This window comes from Ambystoma mexicanum, chromosome 5q, assembly GCF_040938575.1.
Source record: "Ambystoma mexicanum isolate Mex_15411 chromosome 5q, UKY_AmexF1_1, whole genome shotgun sequence".
Classification (NCBI taxonomy): Eukaryota; Metazoa; Chordata; class Amphibia; order Caudata; family Ambystomatidae; genus Ambystoma; species Ambystoma mexicanum.
The window spans coordinates 405,729,262-405,750,122 of record NC_090933.1 but is presented as its reverse complement, the minus strand read 5'-3'; the positions used below and the strand labels follow the sequence as shown (position 1 = coordinate 405,750,122).

The window sequence follows — 20,861 nt, the reverse complement described above, 5'->3', positions numbered from 1 at the left end:
CATGAAGTCCTTCCCTGTGTTTTGGGGTGAGTAAACAATATCTACATGCATTTTGCCCCATTCTTGGCATGTGTGTGATATGTTATGGGGCCCGTGTATTCATATGATGAAACCTGCATGGCATTATGTGCAGTTGTCCTCAAGTAGAAGATGGAGGGGTCCGGCATAAAGTGCTGTATACATTACCGATAAATTAAATGTAATCTAAACAATTGATTGGAACAGAGGGGATATCCCCCAAATGCGTATTTCATGTTACCTCCCCATCATATCACGCGATCACCACAATCTCCCCATCTTCTCACTCTACTTATCATCTGCCCGCCCAGTCTGGCTCACCACATCTCCATGCCACTCCCTCATTCCCGCCGGAGTGCCTACCCCCACTTGAAGGGGAAGAAGAGCTCCCCCACCCGGTGGCTGTCACCAGATCCTCAGCGAGTGCATGGCTTCCGTCCCATTCACTATCCCTGGCAGAGAACCTCCTTTCCTTCAAGGATACCTCTGTGTCTGCTATAGTGGGATACAAAGGTGCAATAGCCATGGCACCACTAGTCACCAGAATATAACATGGCGGCGGGCAGCATGCAGCACCAAGTACCACAGTCAATCCAGGTGGAAAGAAACAACTTTGGAGCTTTCTCGAAGTGGGTAGCAAAAAAAAAAACCCATATTGTATTAATTGTACAGCTACTCGATCTACCCCCCCCCCCCCCCCCCCGCCTCAGATAGAGGAAATCGACACCCGCCCTGGTTCAGCGCCAGACAGAATGGCTTTCTGTGGGGTAGCTAGTATATATGCAGGCCATACTTAGGTAATGTTGTTGAATCTACATCTTGTTCTGAAGGGCTGACACACTATCTCAAAACCCGAGGTAAATACAAGTAAGGCTTAAAAATGTCTGCAGAGGAACCTATACACACAACACACAAAAGAGGAAACAGAGACAAGTCTCACAGAGCAGGTGTCCAGTGGCTCAAAGAATGAGCCCTTCTTCGGGTGATCAGCCAATACCCTTTTGTCATAAGGGTCAAGCAAATAGCTTGGATGAACACATACAAAACCTATGCATAATGTTACATTAAGAAGAGACATGGTAAAAAGACTTCGGCCCGGGTCTAGTCTAACGTACTAGTGTGCAAAGCCTAATGTGTACACATTATGACACTTTCAAAAGTAATTACTAGGGCATTGAAGCTTAGGTCACAGTCTTGAGGCCTTAAGGTTTTGGCAAAAAAATGTAAATGGGTGATGGGAGGGGGAAGAGGTAATGGTATGAAAAGAATGACATGATTATTCATCCAATCGGCGTGTGCCTGATGCTGTTATTTAAGAGTCAGACAGAAACCTGATTGGCTGAATCTTCGCTCTTCCCCCATTGGGTGAAGTGCGACACACATGATGCACAAGTGTGAGTCGGGCAGGGATGAGGTGCTGCGGGAAAGGTAAGTCTGGGGAGAGAGACGGGAAATGATAGTGGTACGAAGGGGGTGCAGGAGTGGAGGGCGCGAGGTGAACGCACTGAAAGCAGAGATGAGAAGAGGGAGATGTGTAGAATAAATCGGGGCTTAAGTGTGCTGCTTTAGAATCAATAAAAGGGGGGGGGGGAGTTTGTGCAGCAGCTTAATTTGCATCCCTCCAGAAAAGCACACTGAATGAATCATTGCTTTGTCTAATTCTTGCATAATGGCTTTGCTAAAATTAGACAAGTTGAGCTTTAACCTCAATCCTTTGATGAACACGCGTGTGCTAAGATCTGCGATTGGCCAATAACCGCCCTCGGGTGCGAGAGTGACCCATGGGTCCATTGCGGACAGCGCAGGCGTGGGCACCTCTGATAAGTGGCACAGGCGGAAGTCTGCACTCGTAACTATGGAACGGGGGACACCTCATTCTAGGGGCAAGGTGTGGGTCCAAACACGTTCCTTTGAGAACCCCCACCGTATGCTATGTATGATGGGTGGCGTCTTATGCAGCGCCATATGCCGGCGGCTTCGTGGCCCCTTCGTCGACCTCACCTAGTCATCGCTTTCTATTACATGTTCATGCAATTTCGAAGGAAGTCCGCGCAGATGTCCCGGGCTATATGACGCTCTGCTCTAACTGAGCTTTCTGGCGCAAACAACAGTTTTCACGACACAAAAATAAACTTGCCCAGGGAAAGGCATCTATTTATAATGCGTGAATGTTTCTAGGAGCAAAACCATTTTTTAAAAATGATTTATTACTACTCCTGTTACACAATGAACAATCCAACCGCTTCATTATTAGTATACAATAAATAGGTTGCACGTGTCTGGACGTGACAGCACATCTGTCCAATTATATTATCACCCCCTAGCAGTGATGTCAGTGGACAAATAGTGACAGGAAATAGATGAAAATAGACCCACCCCCCACGCGCCGTCACCTTCCACAATCAGTTAAAGCACCTGGGTGCAGTAGCATGCATATGGCTGCATTTTTCACAAGGCAATTGGCAGCGTTTCGGACACAAAGGCCCTGGTAGACTACTTCGTTTGGTATTATACAGAATAATGTTCTCCCGTCAAGCACATTGTAAGGATAGCGAGAGAAAAAAACCCCGACTTCCGTGCCGGTAGTCACCACCAAATGGAAATGGTGAATGTTGCACTTTACAAATGAACACATGTCACATGGGCCTTCGGGGCACAGCGTTTGGCAAGAGGACTTGTGCTTTATGGCCAAAAAAATCCTCATTGACTGGCATATACTGCTCTCGATTGTATGGTATTTATTTTTTTTCTATATATTTAATCAGATTTGTTGTTTGTTCATTTTATGTGCATTTACCCATATTTATTTTTTTCTTTGTAAAAAAATTAAGCTGCCACTTGTATTTTTCAACATGATGTGCCCGATTCATGCAATATTTGCCCATTTCAAAGTGAATTTGCACTGCTGAAAAGTGACTTTGCGCTGCCGACACAAACCCTGATTCATGGAACCGTGCAAAGTGTAATTTTGCAGTGCAAAGTCAGTGCATAGTCATTTTTGCTGTAGAAAATATCTTTGCCCGGACTTTGCACCGCAAAAATGCACTTTGCACGGTTCCATGAATCAGGGGTTGTGTCGGCAGTGCAGAGTCACTTTGAATAGGGCAAATATTCCCTGAATCGGGCCCTTCATGTTAACGCTTCGAGGCCTTTATTGGGTGCTCACAGGACTGGGTTCCCCTGGGCTCCTGCACCCCGAGCCATAACCCATTTTTACATTAAAATCAATCGGCTGCTCCTGCAATTGCTGCTCTGGGCAGCAAAGCTGTAGCAATTTAAAGGTCTCCACATATCGTTCTGCTCCTCTCTGTCGTGTTTCATTGTGCAGACATTGGCCGCCTGCGAGACGTGATTGGTAACTTGGAGAGGTGAGCAAGGGACCTGCATTCGTGCTTTTGTCAATTTTTACAAATAAACGATGAAAGGAAACATAATTATTTCTATCTGTATTTATGTGTAAAAACCACTAAAAAAACGGATAACAGGGAAACTGAATTCTGAATTCTGATCTATAGCTGGTGGACCGTTATCACACATATGACGTGCATTTGGGGACAATATAGTTTGCATACCATTTGAGTGTAGGGAGCAGGAGGCGGGCTCTCCTTCATTTCCAGCCATGCTATTGCAATGCAGTTCTGTATCAGAGCCCTGTGGAGCACTGTTGTGTCTGCTTGGTTTGGCTCATGGGTGCCAACTCCTGACAAACTACAGAGAGCAGCTTTTGGGGAAAACAAAATCTGATAAACATGAGTCTTCCGCTTATCGAAATCTGAACTGTCCTTGGGTGGGCGAGCGACCTAAAGGGAGGGGGACAGCAACTCAAAATGTGTTCTTGTTTGTTTGCACTGAAAAGCTTGACACGTGGGGAGTGTGTACAAAGGGCCCAGGAAACAAATACCAGCTTGAGCTAGTCTCCCAGAACACATGGGCGTTTCCCTTATTCTTCCTTACGCCACCGCGCAACGCCTGTGGTGGATGAGTTGGAAATAATGTACCCGCTGAGACCCCCACCTCGAAATCACCCTCCATTAGATATGAAATCCTATCTTGTCCTTTCCCTAATCACTCGCAGACCAAGGTCTGGATACCCCCGGCGGGGGCATAACACGCCGCTCTCCGGACAGGCCTTGGCACTGGCAGACCCCCCACAGTGATGACTGGTGCAAGGCTTGTCCGGTGAGTGGTCTATTATGGCCCCGCCAGGGGTATCCAGACCTTGGTCAACTCTTGACCTAACAAAACATAGCACACCTGTAAATTACAGTTATTGATTAATTTCTTAACTGGAGCTGGATTGTTTCTAATCGCTCACACATTTAGCAATTATTGGAACAGGGGCGATGGCAAATAGAGTAAATTGCCCCGGATTCCACCATTGAGCCGGGTGGTGAAGCCAGGACTAGAGTTCAGGACCTCCTGGGTTGATAGTCTACAATTTACACGCTACCTCCTATCGTCGTCCCTTTCTCATACATATATTAATATTGCTACATAGACTGAGGGATGGGTCATTATCATGAGATAATGACCTGAGGCAAAGTAAGGGCCATGCGTTGTGCAAGGGTCATAATCCCAAGAACTGGTGACCCCTCCCAAGGTCTAAATCCTATTAGCAAATAGCGGCATTAGCAATGTAGGTTTTCGTGTTGTGGCTCAGAAGTATAACATGTTATTGTGATAGTGAGTAAACTGAAGAGACAAAGGGCCTGGTTTGCAAAACGTTTTCCAATGGGACTGTGCCATTGAAGAAGGCTTTTGTAAATCAGGCCCAAACCCTGTTAATAAAGCAAATATGATTTTATAATGTAATGTTAAAATCCAAGTTTGTCATTATAATGTACACATTTTAATTGTAAGATTAGTTGAGCAGCCACTGTCTTAACATGGGCTTGCATTCGGTAAAATGTACAAATAAACGGTTGCTCGATACGAAAGTGAGAGCCTTTGTCACTGTTTCAGGGTGTTTGCATTAAAATGCGCCTATTGGAAATGTGTCCCCCAAAGTCTAGGAAGAAGAAATGCGGCTGGGAAATTGTCTGGCTGTTTCTTGAATGCAGAGAAATGTGTTGTGTTATATTCCTGTCTGCTTCTGAGGCAGGAATGTTTGGAGTGCATTAAATACCAGCAGTTACTGGCTGCATTCCGAACTTTCTAATTGGCAGACAGGAAGTCAATAACAACCTCCATGTGCTAATTGTGATATCCTGGCAACCTGATTGGATGTCACTATTGAATAGCCCATCCCTACATGGTACACAGACCATCCATATATTGCATTTCAGAAAATCTATTCTATCCCCGTGGGTTAGAGAAATATAAATTATTTTCAACATAAGACCCATATGGTCAGATTCTGACAAAAAATCAATGCATTGCTTTACTTAATTGGCATGGCAATGACGTCATCACATAGAGATGTAAATCTTGATACAAAATGACAGCCGATATTAAAACAGGAAGAGTATCCAGGAAGTCAATGGCCTCCGTACACACTGGGGCCATCATGTAATCTCACATCTTCTGCAAACTGTACGCTTGCCACCCTCGTGGTACCCGATGTAAGTCTTGCGTGAACTGCTCGGAGACTATTACCATTATGTCCTGCTCCCTGGTCAGGCTATCGCTCCACTCAAATAAAGCACTTGGAAAAAGGCTGAACAGCTAAATTAAATGCACGCCCCAATACTGCACTATATGCACACCATCCAGCGTACAGCAATTGTGTGCATGCATAACAAAACGGAAAACATAAAATGTATCAAATAGGCTAGACATGTTCAGAAAGGCCACTAAAAAATCGCAAAATGTCGTAAGCTGCCCATCTGCCGTTTGGTTTAATTAGTATGAAGGTCAGATCACTGTCACTGTTTGATATGACGTGACATGGAACGCTGCCCTGAAAGTACTAGGGGGCGATGCAATGCACCACCAAAGCATAGCAACACAACATAACTAATGGGGCGCGGCAGCTGCAGTGGTCCCCAACCACACAAAACAGGTACCCGAAGGCGCTCCCTCTGTCGCAGTTCATTTTCAGCGAGGAGGCACGATGCGGACAAGAGCAATGGAAATATGGCCATTTAGTAGCGCGCCAATGCTGCCAAAGCTAGAGCTGCGTGGGGCAGTATTTCCCTTTTTGTTGACGGGAACTGATCCAACTAACGCTCCTGCACACGGGAGGGTCGCTGCCGGGCTGCCTTTGGTTTGACACTCACGATATGAGTAATGTGACTGTGCAAATATCCATAGACACCTATTCTACGTTATAACATGTACAACATTCGATCGAATATCCCCTCAATTTGAAACTTGGAAAGAAACTGCCGATTAAGGGCCACGCTGGCGTGTGACGTCATGCCGTTCCTCCCAGCGTGCCAACGTGAACTTTAACGTGCGGTAGCAAAGGTCCGTGTTGTAAACGAGCCATTTATGACCTAACCTCTGGAGTTTGAAGCCAAGGTACGGGCGGGTTTGTATCAGGAACCGCCGTGTAACAAAGAGCTTTCTGAGAGCGCGAGCCAGGGATCATACGTGAAGCCCAGCCTCGTACACAGGAAGGTCATGAAAGCGCTCTCTGTTCCATTCATCGAGGCAGCGGCCTGCCGCGCGCACTGTCACTCTAGCAGCTTGCACTAGGCAGAGCTCCGCATTTCAGCATCCGCCTGCATGCCGGCATCGAAATCTATGTACATCAAGAAAAAATAAATGCATGGGTCTACTCTTAATCTCAGTATCTGCCGCCCCTCCTAGAAACATGTAATTATCCAGCACGGTTCGAAATTAAAATCCGGTGACGAAGGGCTAAAACCAGCTCCTGGGTTTAAGGCAGCACCCAGTAGGCACTAGCTTCCGCTGGGGAGTTAGGAGCGAATACCCAGCACACGGCAAATCTGGCTTCTTAATGAGAGGCGCACCTTTATAAATGATTCAATATGTTTAAATGGGTAATAGATGTGTCCTAATTCTTCTTTAGTCCCATTCCCAAATACTCCAAGATGGTGACATGTATGCATTGTTGTAAGGACCCAACCGTCTGGGGAGCCAAAAGTAGCTCCTGGTAGCTGTTGCTTTCAAGCTAACCAAGCTCTCCTAGGCTAGAAGCAGGAGCTAAATAGCTCCCAGCACCCCTCAATTTCAAACCCTCTCCAGCATAAAAAGAAGTAGTCAATTGTCACTTAAAAGTCTCATATATTGGGCAATACTAATGCAAGTCGACAATGCCCGCAAAACAACAACGCATAGCCTTGTTTTAAAAATACCAATGAAACTAAGGGCAGACTCAATACTGAACAATGTTGGTGATTAATTTAAGGGTAAAAGAAATGGGGAACAAAATAAGCACTGAGACCCATGCATACTGCAGCCTAATGCCCCTGGTATCCCACCACGCTGACCCCCTAAAGACTCGGGGGGAGCACTCTCTGCGTGGCTTGGCAACCCCTCTACCCCCTGCCACACACAAACACTAGTTCCAGCCCAGTGACTCTTCCAGTTAATAATCGATTCCGGGCTGTCTCCCGATATACACTAACAACCAAGTGTTACCATCACAAACCACTCTATGCACCCCAGAAAAACACAAGCCGGGTACTTTCGGCCTGCATCCATCAACACCTCAGCTTTCATATAATCCCCTTGTGCTTCTCCAATCCCCCTGCCCCTCTCTTGGAGAACCATGTTATGTTATTTTAGGGGAACTTTTACAGCGCACGGTCACCCAAGGGTATCTTGCCGCTAGAGGGCAAGGAACGAACCATAACCAGTCTACTAGAACAAGTAGGTCTTAATGGCCTTCCTAAAGGTCAAGTGATTGGATCGGTTTTTTTTGTAGCTAACGGGAGCTCATTCCATGCACCAAGAGTTTTGGGGAAAAGCAGATGTTGCACCATATAGGAGCACTTCACATTACGTCACAAAACAAAAGATTAAGTGCAGCATTGTAACATGCAGTGCAGAGTTCAAGCCCTGTTGGGCGTCTCTGTGTATGCACTTGTGTTGGCATGTGCTTGTGGGAGACAGAGACATGGCCTGATTTACCAAAGCCTTTTTCAATGGTTACATCCTATTGAAAACGCTCTGTAAATCAAGTGTCTGTGTTTTCTGTGTGTGTATTCTTTCACATAATATTCAGGTGTGTGACAATGCAAATCAGACAACATGTTCACAACTGCTTCCAGTCATATGTGTGAGAACACACAAAGAGCCAAATGGTATGTTTTTTGTCATGCATACAAGTGCCACATAGTAAATAAAAGAGACCAACATATAATGAAAAGTGAATGAAAGCATATATGTGTGAGCACATACGTCTGTCTGAGAGCTGTCTAAGGTGTGCTGTGAACATGTTTCTTTTAGGATATTGAATGAAAAATACAAATGAGTACTCTAAAATTGTATGAATGTTAACATGTTAGTTTGTGGGAACGGACACGTCCACGGAGGCATTGCGCTCTGTTTCACAATGGCGGCGCCATCCCATTGAAATACACGCTCTAAATGAGGCCCATTGAATATACACATCCGTTTTTGTGTGGGGGGAGCGGGGACACAGCTCTAAATAAATGACCAATTCCCCAAATAAAAGTCGAAGCTTTTGAAGCTGTTTTCGGTAAAGTGACAGACACACACTGCACAGGGTATGCACTGCAGTGTGCACCAGTTCATCGCGTGACCTGCGCGCATTTTAAAATTGGGCAAAACGCTGCTGACATTTGAAAGGCATTCCTCGCGAACGGGGTTCTGTGTGATATCTACTGGAATCATATCAATTAAAACATCCGTGTATAAGGCACACGTGTGATAGCAGTAAGCAAGCAAGCCGTGCATCATGTGTGTGAGAATGGTAACACAATCGGAATTCTGAAACGATGTGCGATCATGCACGTGTGTTTCACACAATGAGAATGTGAATGAAAGAGTGCTGATGTGCACGTAGACGGATGTGCGCCGAACAAATGCCAGATCGCCTCCTACTCTGTTCTGCACATGCGCCCCTGCCCTTCATCCTTTATTTGACCTTATAAGCAACACCGTATGCTGTCCTTTTGCCCACAGGAATGATTTCGAAGTATTTAATTCCAAAAAATTCTCCTGAAAACTCATTGGAAAAAAATAGAGGAGATGAAAGAGGGTGAAAGGGTGAGGAGCTGCTTGAGGAAGGATAATTAGTGTAGGGAAAGGGGGGCTTGGGCAGGGGAACACCCCAAATCATTTTTTAAAAATCAATGAGTTTTGTCTGCAGAATTCCCGCAAAGTAAATTAATTTGAGAGAATTCTTGTCAGTAAAACGGTACAGAACCAAGCAACACAAATACCTAGGACATGCGACCTCTGCCTTGAGCAGCCTAGTTATCTAGACCTTTTAAAAAGACATGGCCCATCCATTGGGAGGGCCCTGGTCAACCGTGCTCACAATATACCTAGGATACGCACTTTGCATATATGTTGCACCAATCTCCACCTTTCACAGATTCTCATACTCCTCACCTGATGTGACGTCTACGCTCCTCCTTCTTCTGGGAATACTCCATTTTGTGGTTAGTGCATCCTGCGCAGACCAAGACCCTTCTGTCCCTGGGCCGGACCTAATGCACCTTGACTCGGGCAAGGATTACGCGCGCGGAGACTACTGGAGGCGGCGAGCTGGCGCAGGATGAACACCCTAATTAATACTAACAATTACTATAATATCTTTCTGACTATTCAGGGATGTTTTAAGGTAATATAAAAGTATATGGACCAGATTTATAAACATGTTTTCCTGTGTGCAAATATTTTTGTAAACCAGGCCCTATGGTATGGTTAACTCTTGTGCGTAAAACAGAAAGTAAAGAGGTAAGTGAAAGAAAGTGGTGGCAAATGGGGCAGTTGATTCCAAGAAATGTGCCATGAAATGGATTCTGTGCAAAATCCCTTGCAAAGAATAAAGTCTGGGGTACAGCAACGGTGTCCATGCGCTTGATAACAGTAATGAAAGGACGCGTGCACAGCTGTGTCATGTGGGTGCAAAGTGTAATAAAGCCAAAAGGGAGCAAAGAATTCTTGTTTGTCACATTGATTAAAAGGAACAAAAATAGAATGGAAAGTGAAAGTTTGCGTGTGTGTAACACTGTATATGTAATGGAAAGTGTCCAACATATGCCCACGGTGTTCTGCATGTTCTTGCCTAAGGAAAGCGAAGGCCAAACAGAAATAAGGTAATGATTGCGTCCGTGTACATTGCGCGCCTCTGTGCAAGCGGGGGGGGGAGGGGGTGTTCTCTGCTACTTTGCACTTCTCCTTGTTGGCGGACGGCAAACCTAAATATCCGAAAGAATGAGGGATTCTCAAAACATGATTGGGAGCATTTTTGGCCCTAAAATGGCTACACATTTGTTCAATGTTTGAAGAGAGCGCCAGTTCAGCGCATGACCCATGTGTGTGTGAAATGGTGAAACATGCTGGTGCGGGGAAAATGTGCCCCGAGGGTTCCCAAGTAAAGTCCATGGCAAAGAGAAACCCGGCAACATCATTTTAAAATATAAAAACCTGCAGCAATCTTGCTAAAAGTCTACAAACAGGACTGCATTTTAGGTAAACATTGGTGACCAATATGCCAGGATTTCAAATGTTACAAAAGAAAATACCATTTCAATTTCTGATGGAAAGTGCAATTATGCATAGTGCTCCTACACTATATATTTGATATATATATATATATATTATAGTGCAGCGGCTGCACTATAGTTAAGGTGCGTAGCTAATTCCTTGGAAACCTGAAAATGTTATTACTAATAACTTTTGACTTGCAGGACATATTTGTCCCGACAAACTCCCCCCCCCCCCCACTTCCAAGACTGGACATTTTGGGAAACATTCGCTACAAAATGAAAATGTTATTAAAGCAAAAAAAACGCTGTTTTCCTTTTACTCCCATTCATGTTCCCATAGATAAAAGGTCCACATTTCTGCGCAGCGCAGGGCAAAAACCGCTGGATGGGATTGGACCAAATAAGAAACAACTTGAGCACGAAGCATTGACCTTGTTTCCTGGGGGTAGTCTGGGGTTATTCCGTCTGGTAGTTGTTAAAATATAGCTAAATCTTCCTTGGTGAATTCCAGCAGAGAGGCTTTTCAGAAATGAAAAAAGGATGGAATTGCATCAGGCTAGAGGTGGGGAGGGGGAAAGAGGACACTGTGTGAAATTGGGGAGTTGGGGGAGGTCATGGGGACAGAGTTACATTTCGACCGCTTTTGTATAACCGCGGTTATCTTGCGGGAATCCTGCAAGATAACCGCGGCTACAACGGAAGGCATGAGCTGGAATGAAAGTGCGTCACACGAAACAAGAGTGACGGGTTAATGGTCGGGGCTAAAGAGGGAAAAAAACACGAGGTGAGTAGGGGGGCAATGGCAAGAGGAGGGGGCACTTGGTGAGTGCCTGTGAGGGCAGGGAAGAGTTTGGGATTTTCCAAATGTTTACGGATAACCACAGTTCGACCCAGGGATAACCGCGATTATGAGTAGTTAATTATGGATAACCGCGGGCATAGGACAAGCGAAATACAGAAGGAATGGGAAAAGAGTTAAAAAAAAAAAAGAAATGTTATAGCTGGAGCGTGTAAAGTGAAACCTATTGGTGTACTGGCCATGGGCAAAGTCTATGGCTAGTGGGCCCCGAATAAATGTATTGGTGCAACATGTAAAGTGGACAGGTCCGAATGCCATGGCTAGTGGTTCCTGAGGAAACCTATAGGTGGAACATGTACAGTGGCCACAGCCGAAGGCTACGGCTTGTAAAGAAACCTATTGGTGGAACATGCAAAGTGGACACTGTCCAAAGGCTGTGGCCAAAGGCTGTGGCCAAAGGCCATGGCTAGTGGCTTTGGATAAACTATGGTATAACAAAACCTTTCAAATTCACTGAAAAAACGTTAATTAGGGGACAGTTAAGGTGATCAGATTTAACACAACATGACCCTTGAAATTCAGCGGATGTGGGATGTGATGAAAAGTTTGACTCGGGGCCCTGCCCTGTTGCAAAGCCCATGAGCACATACATAACAGGTGGGATTCACAATGACAAACAAAATGAGAAGCTGGCAAGACAGCTCAGTGGGTGGAGCGCACACTGCTGCGATTTGTGTGTGATCTGCAGATTCAAATCCCTGCAAGGCAAAGTCAGCCTTTCATCCTTCTGAGGTTGATAAATGAGTACCGTCTTCGTTGGGTGAGATTGGGTGTATATGTGTTCTATGTAAAGCGCGTAGGCGTAAGCGCTATATAAATAACACATCATTAGAACCCAGTAGTCATCAAGAGGGGGGACGTGAAGTTAAGCTGATCAGCACTCCCCACGGAATTTCAAGGGTTTCGTTGCATTAAATCTGATCACCTTAACTGTCACTTAACTAAAGTTTGTTCAGTGAAAATGAAATATATATGTATTTCGCTTGTACAGTGTTAGCCAAGGGTTCAATAAAATGTCGATCCAGAATAAAACGAGTTGATTAGGCTAACACAGTCATTTCTTTTACATACTTGTGAGCTTTCGTGGAATGGCGTGCTTGCTCAGTAACCAGTTGTCTTAATGTCGCTTCATCAAGATGTCCATTTTGTGTAGACACTCCTGGCAGGAATTCCCAGAAGCGCAAGGTGAGATGCAGAGAAGTGTGGCCATTGATTGCCGTACACTAAGCGCAAGACAATGCATTTTGCATCATTCATCAAATGTGAGCGCTATTTGCTCAGTGAGTAGTACCCTTGCTGTCTGCGTTATGTCAAATATGTACAATCAATAAAATAATTATTCTTATATATAGATGATACCCACACAGTCAAACAGATAAAGGCGTCTCGTATTTTGGACGCATGTCTTGACAAGATATAATAGAGCAATCAATATTTCTATTCAGCCAGAACCATTTCTATGATCCTGAAATGGTCTGGGATAGATTCCAGGCAGAGACAATGAGCATGTTTACTGCACAGAATGTAATGTCAGGGCCTCCTTCTCATATGAGGAGCACGCATAGAACTGTGCCGGGCTGCCCCCCCCGCCACCCCCGGGTAAAAACAGAAGCACGCCCCTTCCAGCCTGGCTTTGCCACTTCCTCCGTCGATGTAAATATTTAGGACACTCCATAATGAATTGCTCCACATCTTCAATGTGGGCCATATAGTAAGAATGATAAAAGGGGACGCGCACAGTTTCCAGACCGCTTCCACAGACAGCCACTCTAAGCACACGAGGCCTGCATGCAGTCAATATTCCTTTCTGTCTGGTGCTCTCCAACCCTGGGGAGACCTTAGCAGAAGAACAGGTCGGTAAGGAAGTTTAGTTGGTGATGGTGCGACATCATGGCGGCTTCTAGACTGAAATTGTATAGTTTTCTTTGAGGTGAGAAGAGTTGTGGTGTGGTTCTAAATCTAAATCACTCTGTGCCTTTCTATTACCATATAATAGTGTAAGACCTTTTCTGAAGAGGAAAGCCTTTCATTAAAAATGTAGCATACCACTGTCCTATGTTTTTTATACCCTGGATGTAGCACAGTCATGGGACTTTTATTGATGTAAGCCAACCCCCCCCCACCCTCCAATAGGCATTGCTTCATCTTTTTGGAGGCTACTTAAAAAGGCATGACCCCAACACAAAAGGGAAGCAGTCTAGTGGGAACTGCAAAGGCACAACTCTTATTCAAAAGAAATTCTCCATCTACAAACCAGCTAGAACCCTGAGATCGTGCAACGACATCCGTCTTGAACCCAAATGGTACTGGAAGAAAAAACTGAACAGCTCAGCATTCTCCTGCTTAGCTACAGATCTATGGAACTCCATTCCGAGAGAAATTTGAACCATACAAAATTCAGGAAACTGCTGAAAACCTGGCTCGTCAACTCTGAGTACAATGAAGCTGGCTGAACGACACCTGCACACCTCCCGAAACCAAGCACAGGAAAAACAAGATTGAGGGATAGGACCGGAAAGAGAAGCACCCCACCCCTCCACAAACCTGCCCATCCAACATAAAGCCCCAGAAAAGACAGAGTGATAAGCCAGAAACGGTAAGGCCAGGGACGCAGGCCAAGGAAAACCCAGGGATGGAAATGGGAAAGGGAGGGTCACCCCCCAGGCATACCACGAGTAACGCCAACAAGAGGGAACTTGACCAAACACTAACTACGCCCCCACTAGAACTTAACCACCCTAGGGAATCCAGTTAACAAACTCCCTGCCCCGCTGATCACTCTCTGGGCTAAGAACAAGCATTTAGACAGAAATACGGACTGCACTCAAAATTCAGGCAACAGACAGAGTAGCAGAGTAGCGCAAGAACCCTTCACTCAGAGGTGACTTTACTGATACAACTAGAAAGAGCACAAAGAAGAAGGGAAGATACAACCAATAAACCGGAAAATCTGAAGAAGATCAGCCACAACCACTAACAACCCAAAGTGTTACTAACAATCAACCCTCCGCATACACCTAAACCAACCAGACCTCCTCAGCACAGCAAACCGCACACCCTTCACAACACTGCAACAACACATAGCACACACAACACCACATGACATCCACCTCCCGAATCTCGCGCCCAAGCGCAGTGAAGGGTGCATCCCAACTGAAGCTGCCAACAGCACATCTTTCTCCTGCTCCTCCCACTAAGCTATCTACCTCCCCTCCTTTTTCACAGCACCGCCAGAGCGCAGAGAGAGCAGGCAAGGGACACCTTTGCACGGTATAAAAACCTTTAACATCAACATTAACCTATGTGCAGTAAAATAAAAGGAAGCCTTTTTGACCCCCTCAGTGGAGCCTAGTTTGAGGGCCTCAACACGGCAAACATGGCCAATGTCTAGGAGACCAGCAGCCACGCTGCAGGTGGTATGAACTGCAACACAACTCCTGTCAGCCCCACTCAGCATAGTCACTGGTGAAGGATGATGGGAGTTGCAGGCAATGACATCTGGAGATGAAAGGTTCGCTATAGGTCGAGGCATGCCCCCAAACGCTCAGAAAAGCAAAATGTGATGGTTGGAAATGCCTCCTCCAGCAACAGTTTCAGCCACGCCTACTGGCTGGTTCCGTGCCCATGAAAAGAGTGACGTGTTTAGCAGTTTGGACTGCAGTGTTGTATTTCAGGGGCGGGGTCAAACCAGATGTTGAAATGGCTAGAACCCCTCACCCATCTGTAATAATAGAGAAGAGCTAAAAAAACTATGAACTAAAATGCTACCCAGAGCAATTCACACCGGGTAGAGCTCCGCTAGCCTCTCCCTGTGTTTACCTTTGCATTCTATGTCTAGCAGCATTCTGTCATGGTGGCCTTATGGACGTGTGTGTTCGTCTGTCCCTGTCTGCCTGCCAGACTTCTATCAGTGCCCTGCCCTGTGTGTGGATGGGTCAGTGCGTGCCTGTCTACTGTCCGTCAGTCGCTTTTTATTTCAGCCTGCCTAGCATGGCGCCGCAGCCTTCACTCTTGTGTGACAATGAAGGTGACCCTGCGGTGCCTCCTGGCCTCTGTGCCGATACACATTTGCAGTGTGTATTCAGATGCGCCCCACATCAGGCCGCGGGGCCGCGGGGCGCGCTCAGGGTGCAGTGCCCTTCGGCCTCCTTTTTGAAGGAAGGGGGGCTGCCCGGGAAGTGCGCACTTTTCACATCAGCACACACAATGCGCTCTTAATTAGAGGCCTAATTAGGCCAATGGCTCGCTAGCAGCCGGGGTCACGCTGATTGACCCGGGCGCTGCGTGGTAATTTAATAAACACGCCGCTGTGCGTGCCGCTTCCCTTCGCGACTTTGCGGCAAGACAACAAACACCGGCAGACAGCGCCGTGTCTCGGCCCGAGGTGGCAGACAAGGCGCTTGGGCCCAACTCACATCTCCTTCCTACCGACTGCTGGCAGCAAATGCCTCTGGGCGCGCGGGGGCGAGCACTGGGGCGCGCGTTCCTGCATTCTGGGGGCGCGGCCGGCGGACTGCCGTTCCTCACAGAGACCCTAAATGCTATAGGCCCCCACAATACTCAATAAAGCGAAATATGCCCAGATGCCTGTCCCAAAGGCCTAAAAGATTAAGGTCTTGGTCAATAATGACACATTGTCCTTGCATATCCCTTGCTGCCATCGCGTCCCCGTACTGCAGATTACAGCTGTTATAATTAACCAGTTATGTGCTACTGTATATTTTAATTTATGAAGGATGAAAAGCTGTGTCGCTCTTACTGGGAATGAGATCTCTGACATCAAAAGGGAACACAGATCTCTGCAGTAAGCGCTTAGTCAACTAAGCTATCTGATGGACATGAACACAGGTGATTTTCGCTACGTTGTAAAAGGGACGGGGTTAGTCGGGAGAACATTGTTTAAATAAATTGAATGAAAGCTCCATGCCTTATGCAGGAAAGATACCTCTGTTGCACTAACACTCATTTTGGTTGCAGAGGAGCGGCGCGGGGGTGGTCTACGTGGCCCCTGCAAGATCTTAGTATTATTGAATTTTTGCTCTAAAAGGAGATTGCCTAGTGAATAACGTGTCTTAGGTCTGAAAACCCAAAGAGACATCACCAAAAATGTTTTTTGGGGCAGGGGTTGCTTGTTATTCAAGCAGGGCTGCGTAAAAAGAGAAACCTCCAATTGTGTTTTTCTTTTCAGCTTATGGTCTCTAAAGTTTGGTGAAAGTGCTCCTAAAATCAAATACTCTTTTTTTAAATTGTAGTAAAAAGACATACATAATTTTGTTAAGTCACTGCTGCCATCAGCCCACGTTTCATCAGCACAACCTCGCGATGATTGACAGCTGCGCCTCGGTCGCCTACCAGAGTCCCGGGCTGCGCCTGAGGCAGAAACAGTGACGCAGTTTGCACTGCGTGCACTTCCGGTTCACTCTGTGCACGTTTTGCCGCGGCACACAGTGCTTCACGCAAGCGCCAACAACGCTGCAGAGTGAATTTGCTGTACTGTTTAGCAGTGGGTAAAACTTTACATGATATGAGACTCTCAGGCGGTGCCCTGTCTGCCATGATGCCCCCCGCCCCACCCCTGGCGTGCACGTGACAGTACCTGGTCGCGACTCGCCAGTGAAGGTAACCTGTAAGTTTCATGTGCACCCCCACCAGCCCCCCCCCCACTCACACACCCCGCTTCCCAGCTGTGTAGGTACTCACCACTCGCTTCTGGGGTTTGATAAGCGGCCTGCTGAGGCCGTTCATCTTGCTGTAGAGACCGCAGGCGTTGCATAGGTAGTGCCCGGTGCCATCCCTTCTCCAGAGGGGCGTCTGGATGGACCCGCAGTTCACACACTCTCGGCTCTCCGACAGGTCGTCCAAGAGCTCTGGGGAGCAAGGGAAAAAAACGGGGTCACTCCAGTACCAATGAGAGGCGTGCACAGAACACAGCATAGTGGCGAGCCAGGCACCTCACGCTGAGCATCTCTTGCTACGCATCACAACACAATGAACTAAAAAAACACACCTGTGCCCTTGACCGCACACACGCGCATAAACACACATACAATAATCCTGAAAAGCACGCACACAATACATTCACAAAGCGTTCTCCAATGGGAACGCTCATTTGACGGCCGCTTTGTGAAGCAGGTCCAATGGCACAGACAAGGCACACTCTGGGCCTGATTTAGAAACTTGTTTTAAATGGGACTTTCCCATGTATATCAGGCCCTGTATATAAACTGGCAACAAAGGCACACAACTCCCCTCTAACAAACAAAGCACATAAAGAAAACGAGACCTACAGCTGCACGTTGTATTGCATGGGTCCCATTTTATTGTTCACAAGTTAAAATGAAACCTTAACAATAAAAACAACAAAACACATGTATGTCTTCATACGAGTCTTAAAATGTACCTACAATAATGTTCATTACATTATCATACTTAAAATATTTCCATTTTATATTGACCGTTTCGCATATTTCTAACCAAAAAGGCCTGAGCATTTATCAATATCCAAAACCTATTTGCTTACTACACTGGTTTCTCGAGCCCGGATACTGGGGGCCTACTTCACAGAACGTTTCGCGTGGAGCAAAGTGACTTTGCACTGCGCTAAAATTTGCCTAATTCACAAAAAAAGTAGCTTGTAGCATAGGGTGCTTTTTTGTGAATTAGGCCCATTTAGCGTGGTGCATAGAGTCCTTTTGCAGTGCAAAGTCACTTTGCTGCGCACTAAACGTTCTGTGAATTAGGCCCTTAGAATGTCTTGGTTGGGCAATAACTTTGACCTAAAGGACTGATTTCTCCAGGTGAGGTTGGGGAACTAGGTAAGTGCTGGGGAAGACCATCAACCTTTTTCGGTTCTTTTGCAATGTCCTTATACAAATGAAACTTCAAGAACCAATCTCTCCTCACACCCCATTCCAGCTCTCATCGACTGTTTTTTGCTTTCACCCGATTCCTGATTAACAGTTCGACTTCTACCCCGGTGCTCCTAGGATAGGAGCGCAATCCTGCATACACTCATGGGTGACTTGAGATGTACCCTTTTCTGCTTCTAGGGCAAGCTTTCCTATAAAAAATCTCTGGTAGTATCGATTATTTTGATAAGTCTGCATCCTATTCCATGTGATCGCAGCGGACCAGGGTACGAGTGCGAGCTTGTGTATATTTACAGAGAGAGAGAGAGAGAGAGAGAGAGAGAGAGAGAGGGAGAGGGAGAGAGAGAGAGAGAGAGAGAGAGAGAGAGAGAGAGAGAGAGAGAGAGAGAGAACTCCTCGCCACACTAGGCCTCAGTTATTCCATTTCTTAATAAGGCCATGATCCGCAAACTCCAAACCACATCAAATTGCCGAGATCACCAACATTTTGTAACATCTGATGAACGGCAACATAGAAAACTTTGCATATCTGAAACTGACCTTCTTTTTTGCTACGAGCCGTTTTGTAACTTTAAAGTGATATGTGATTGTAGAGAGTGAATCCCCGATTGGTCACTTGTCTAACCTGGTCTACTTTTATATTTTTTTGATGCACCAGGAACATTTGGCCAATCTGCCTGATTTATTAGATGATATCGCTTTAGATTTTGCATTAGTAATCTCCATATTGCGGGCCACTGTCTATTCTTGGAGACTCTATCAATCTTGGCAACCGATTGGACCATTCCACAGTCTAAGATCATCAAATCGTCAGCATAGGCCAACCAACCATGTTATTTTAAGTTATGTTAATAATAACAACAATGCACAGATCTAAGAATGCAGAAAACGTTGTATTGAAACTCACAGTCCAGCCCAAATGCACAAAAAGCACACGAAGTGCACACGAAGTGACACAGACACACCACAGACAATACAGATGTACAACTGCATTACTGTTTTTATAAAAGATTTCACAAGATGCGGGCACTTTAAAAAAGCAACGAGAAGATGACAGCATAAGAGCAGGCAGACAACAAAAAGTCAATCCAGTGCCACAGGCAACACAAAGTATACAGCACAATTACACTGAAGTCCACATACAAAATTCATTTCACTCTAAGCTTTTATAAAGCACCGACCCTATCGGATGACTGCTTCAGGGCACTATGGTGGGTGGCGGGAGACAGGGTGTCGGGCTCAAAAGCCTGCAGGTGCAGAGAGGGGGCAGAAGCAGTGAATGACTGTGGTGGGTTTGGTCAAATGTGACTGACAAAACTTCCAGACAGCACAAAGACACAAAATACCAAAATGTCAACACAATCAAGAAACTATACACAACTGCATCAGACTGTGCTTTGATTACAACAGGTAGGTCCACACAGTTAAGAAACTCCAGACACACATCTACCACAAACCAAAATACATTAAACCAATAACTGGCAGGGGGCACTTTAAAGAATACACACACTCAGACCCCTAACAAGACGAAACTAACAAAAGAACGGGTGACACGCTTTAATACCAGCTTGATCTTGTTTCTAAGCGCTATAATCGTTGTGACTATCAATTTAATGTGACATCCTTGGAAGTGTAGTGGGTTAATCCCAAACTAGGAGTTGAACCCGGGACTGCGGGCTGCCTGCATATTGCCGATGAAAGTGCCCCCCTTTCGGAGCTATTTCATTTTATGAACGAACTAAGTACAAACTTCAATTAGGGGCATTAAACGACACATCGCAGCACCCGGCAAGAAACCACATACTAAGAAAAATGCGCATTGGATTTTTTTAAATCATCGTCGTTTTCTGAAACTTTTTCGCCACACAAAAATTGCTAAAAAAAAATAAAACGGTGTAAAAAACGGAAATTTATAATTTAAAATAAACAACTGAAGAATGCGGTTCCATTTCTAGATAAACAATTCGTGAAAAATAAATCAGTTCATAATTACAAAATAGTCAATGTTTACAAATAAATAGTTTATGAAATTAAGCAATTTCAAAATCTAAATAGTGCAAAGAATCAACGAACTTGAAAATGTCGAGACTGTTGGCAATTCGTTTTGTTTCAGAAATGCAATTTTTCGGACCCTCAGACTGACAATCCCAACACACCACAAAATGTTCAAAGTACCCGATTGCGTACGCCTAGGGCAGGGCAAGGAATAGGATTCTATACGCGCAGTGTACGCGCAGTGCGTGGAGAGCCGCGCAGCCGATCAGAAAAGCGCCCAGCGGCCGCGTGAGCGGGGAGGGGGCGGGCTCCTCTCCCCTGCCCCCCATCCCAGGACGGCCCGAGCAGACCCAGCGGGCAGACTCGGCGTGGCACGCATGTCACGCCGCGCCCCCGCGAGGCAGCCGGGGGCCAATCACAGCATGCAGCCCGTGCACCCATACCCGCGATCCGTGTGTGCCGCTATCCAGCTATATCAGTCCAGTCAGCGTATACGTATCGATGTCTCAACCCAGGGACATATCGGCA

At 45.9% G+C, this 20,861-nt stretch overlaps 1 protein-coding gene across 1 annotated transcript in view; it reads right to left on the bottom strand.

Annotated features, from left to right (window-relative positions):
- The window catches only part of GATA6 (GATA binding protein 6), a 58,384-nt gene that overhangs the window by 21,419 nt on the left and 16,104 nt on the right, over window positions 1–20,861 (bottom strand). The window contains exon 3 of the mRNA XM_069620892.1: window positions 17,170–17,336. Within this exon, the coding sequence (XP_069476993.1) occupies window positions 17,170–17,336 (167 nt within the window). The remainder of the gene's footprint in view (window positions 1–17,169; window positions 17,337–20,861) is intronic.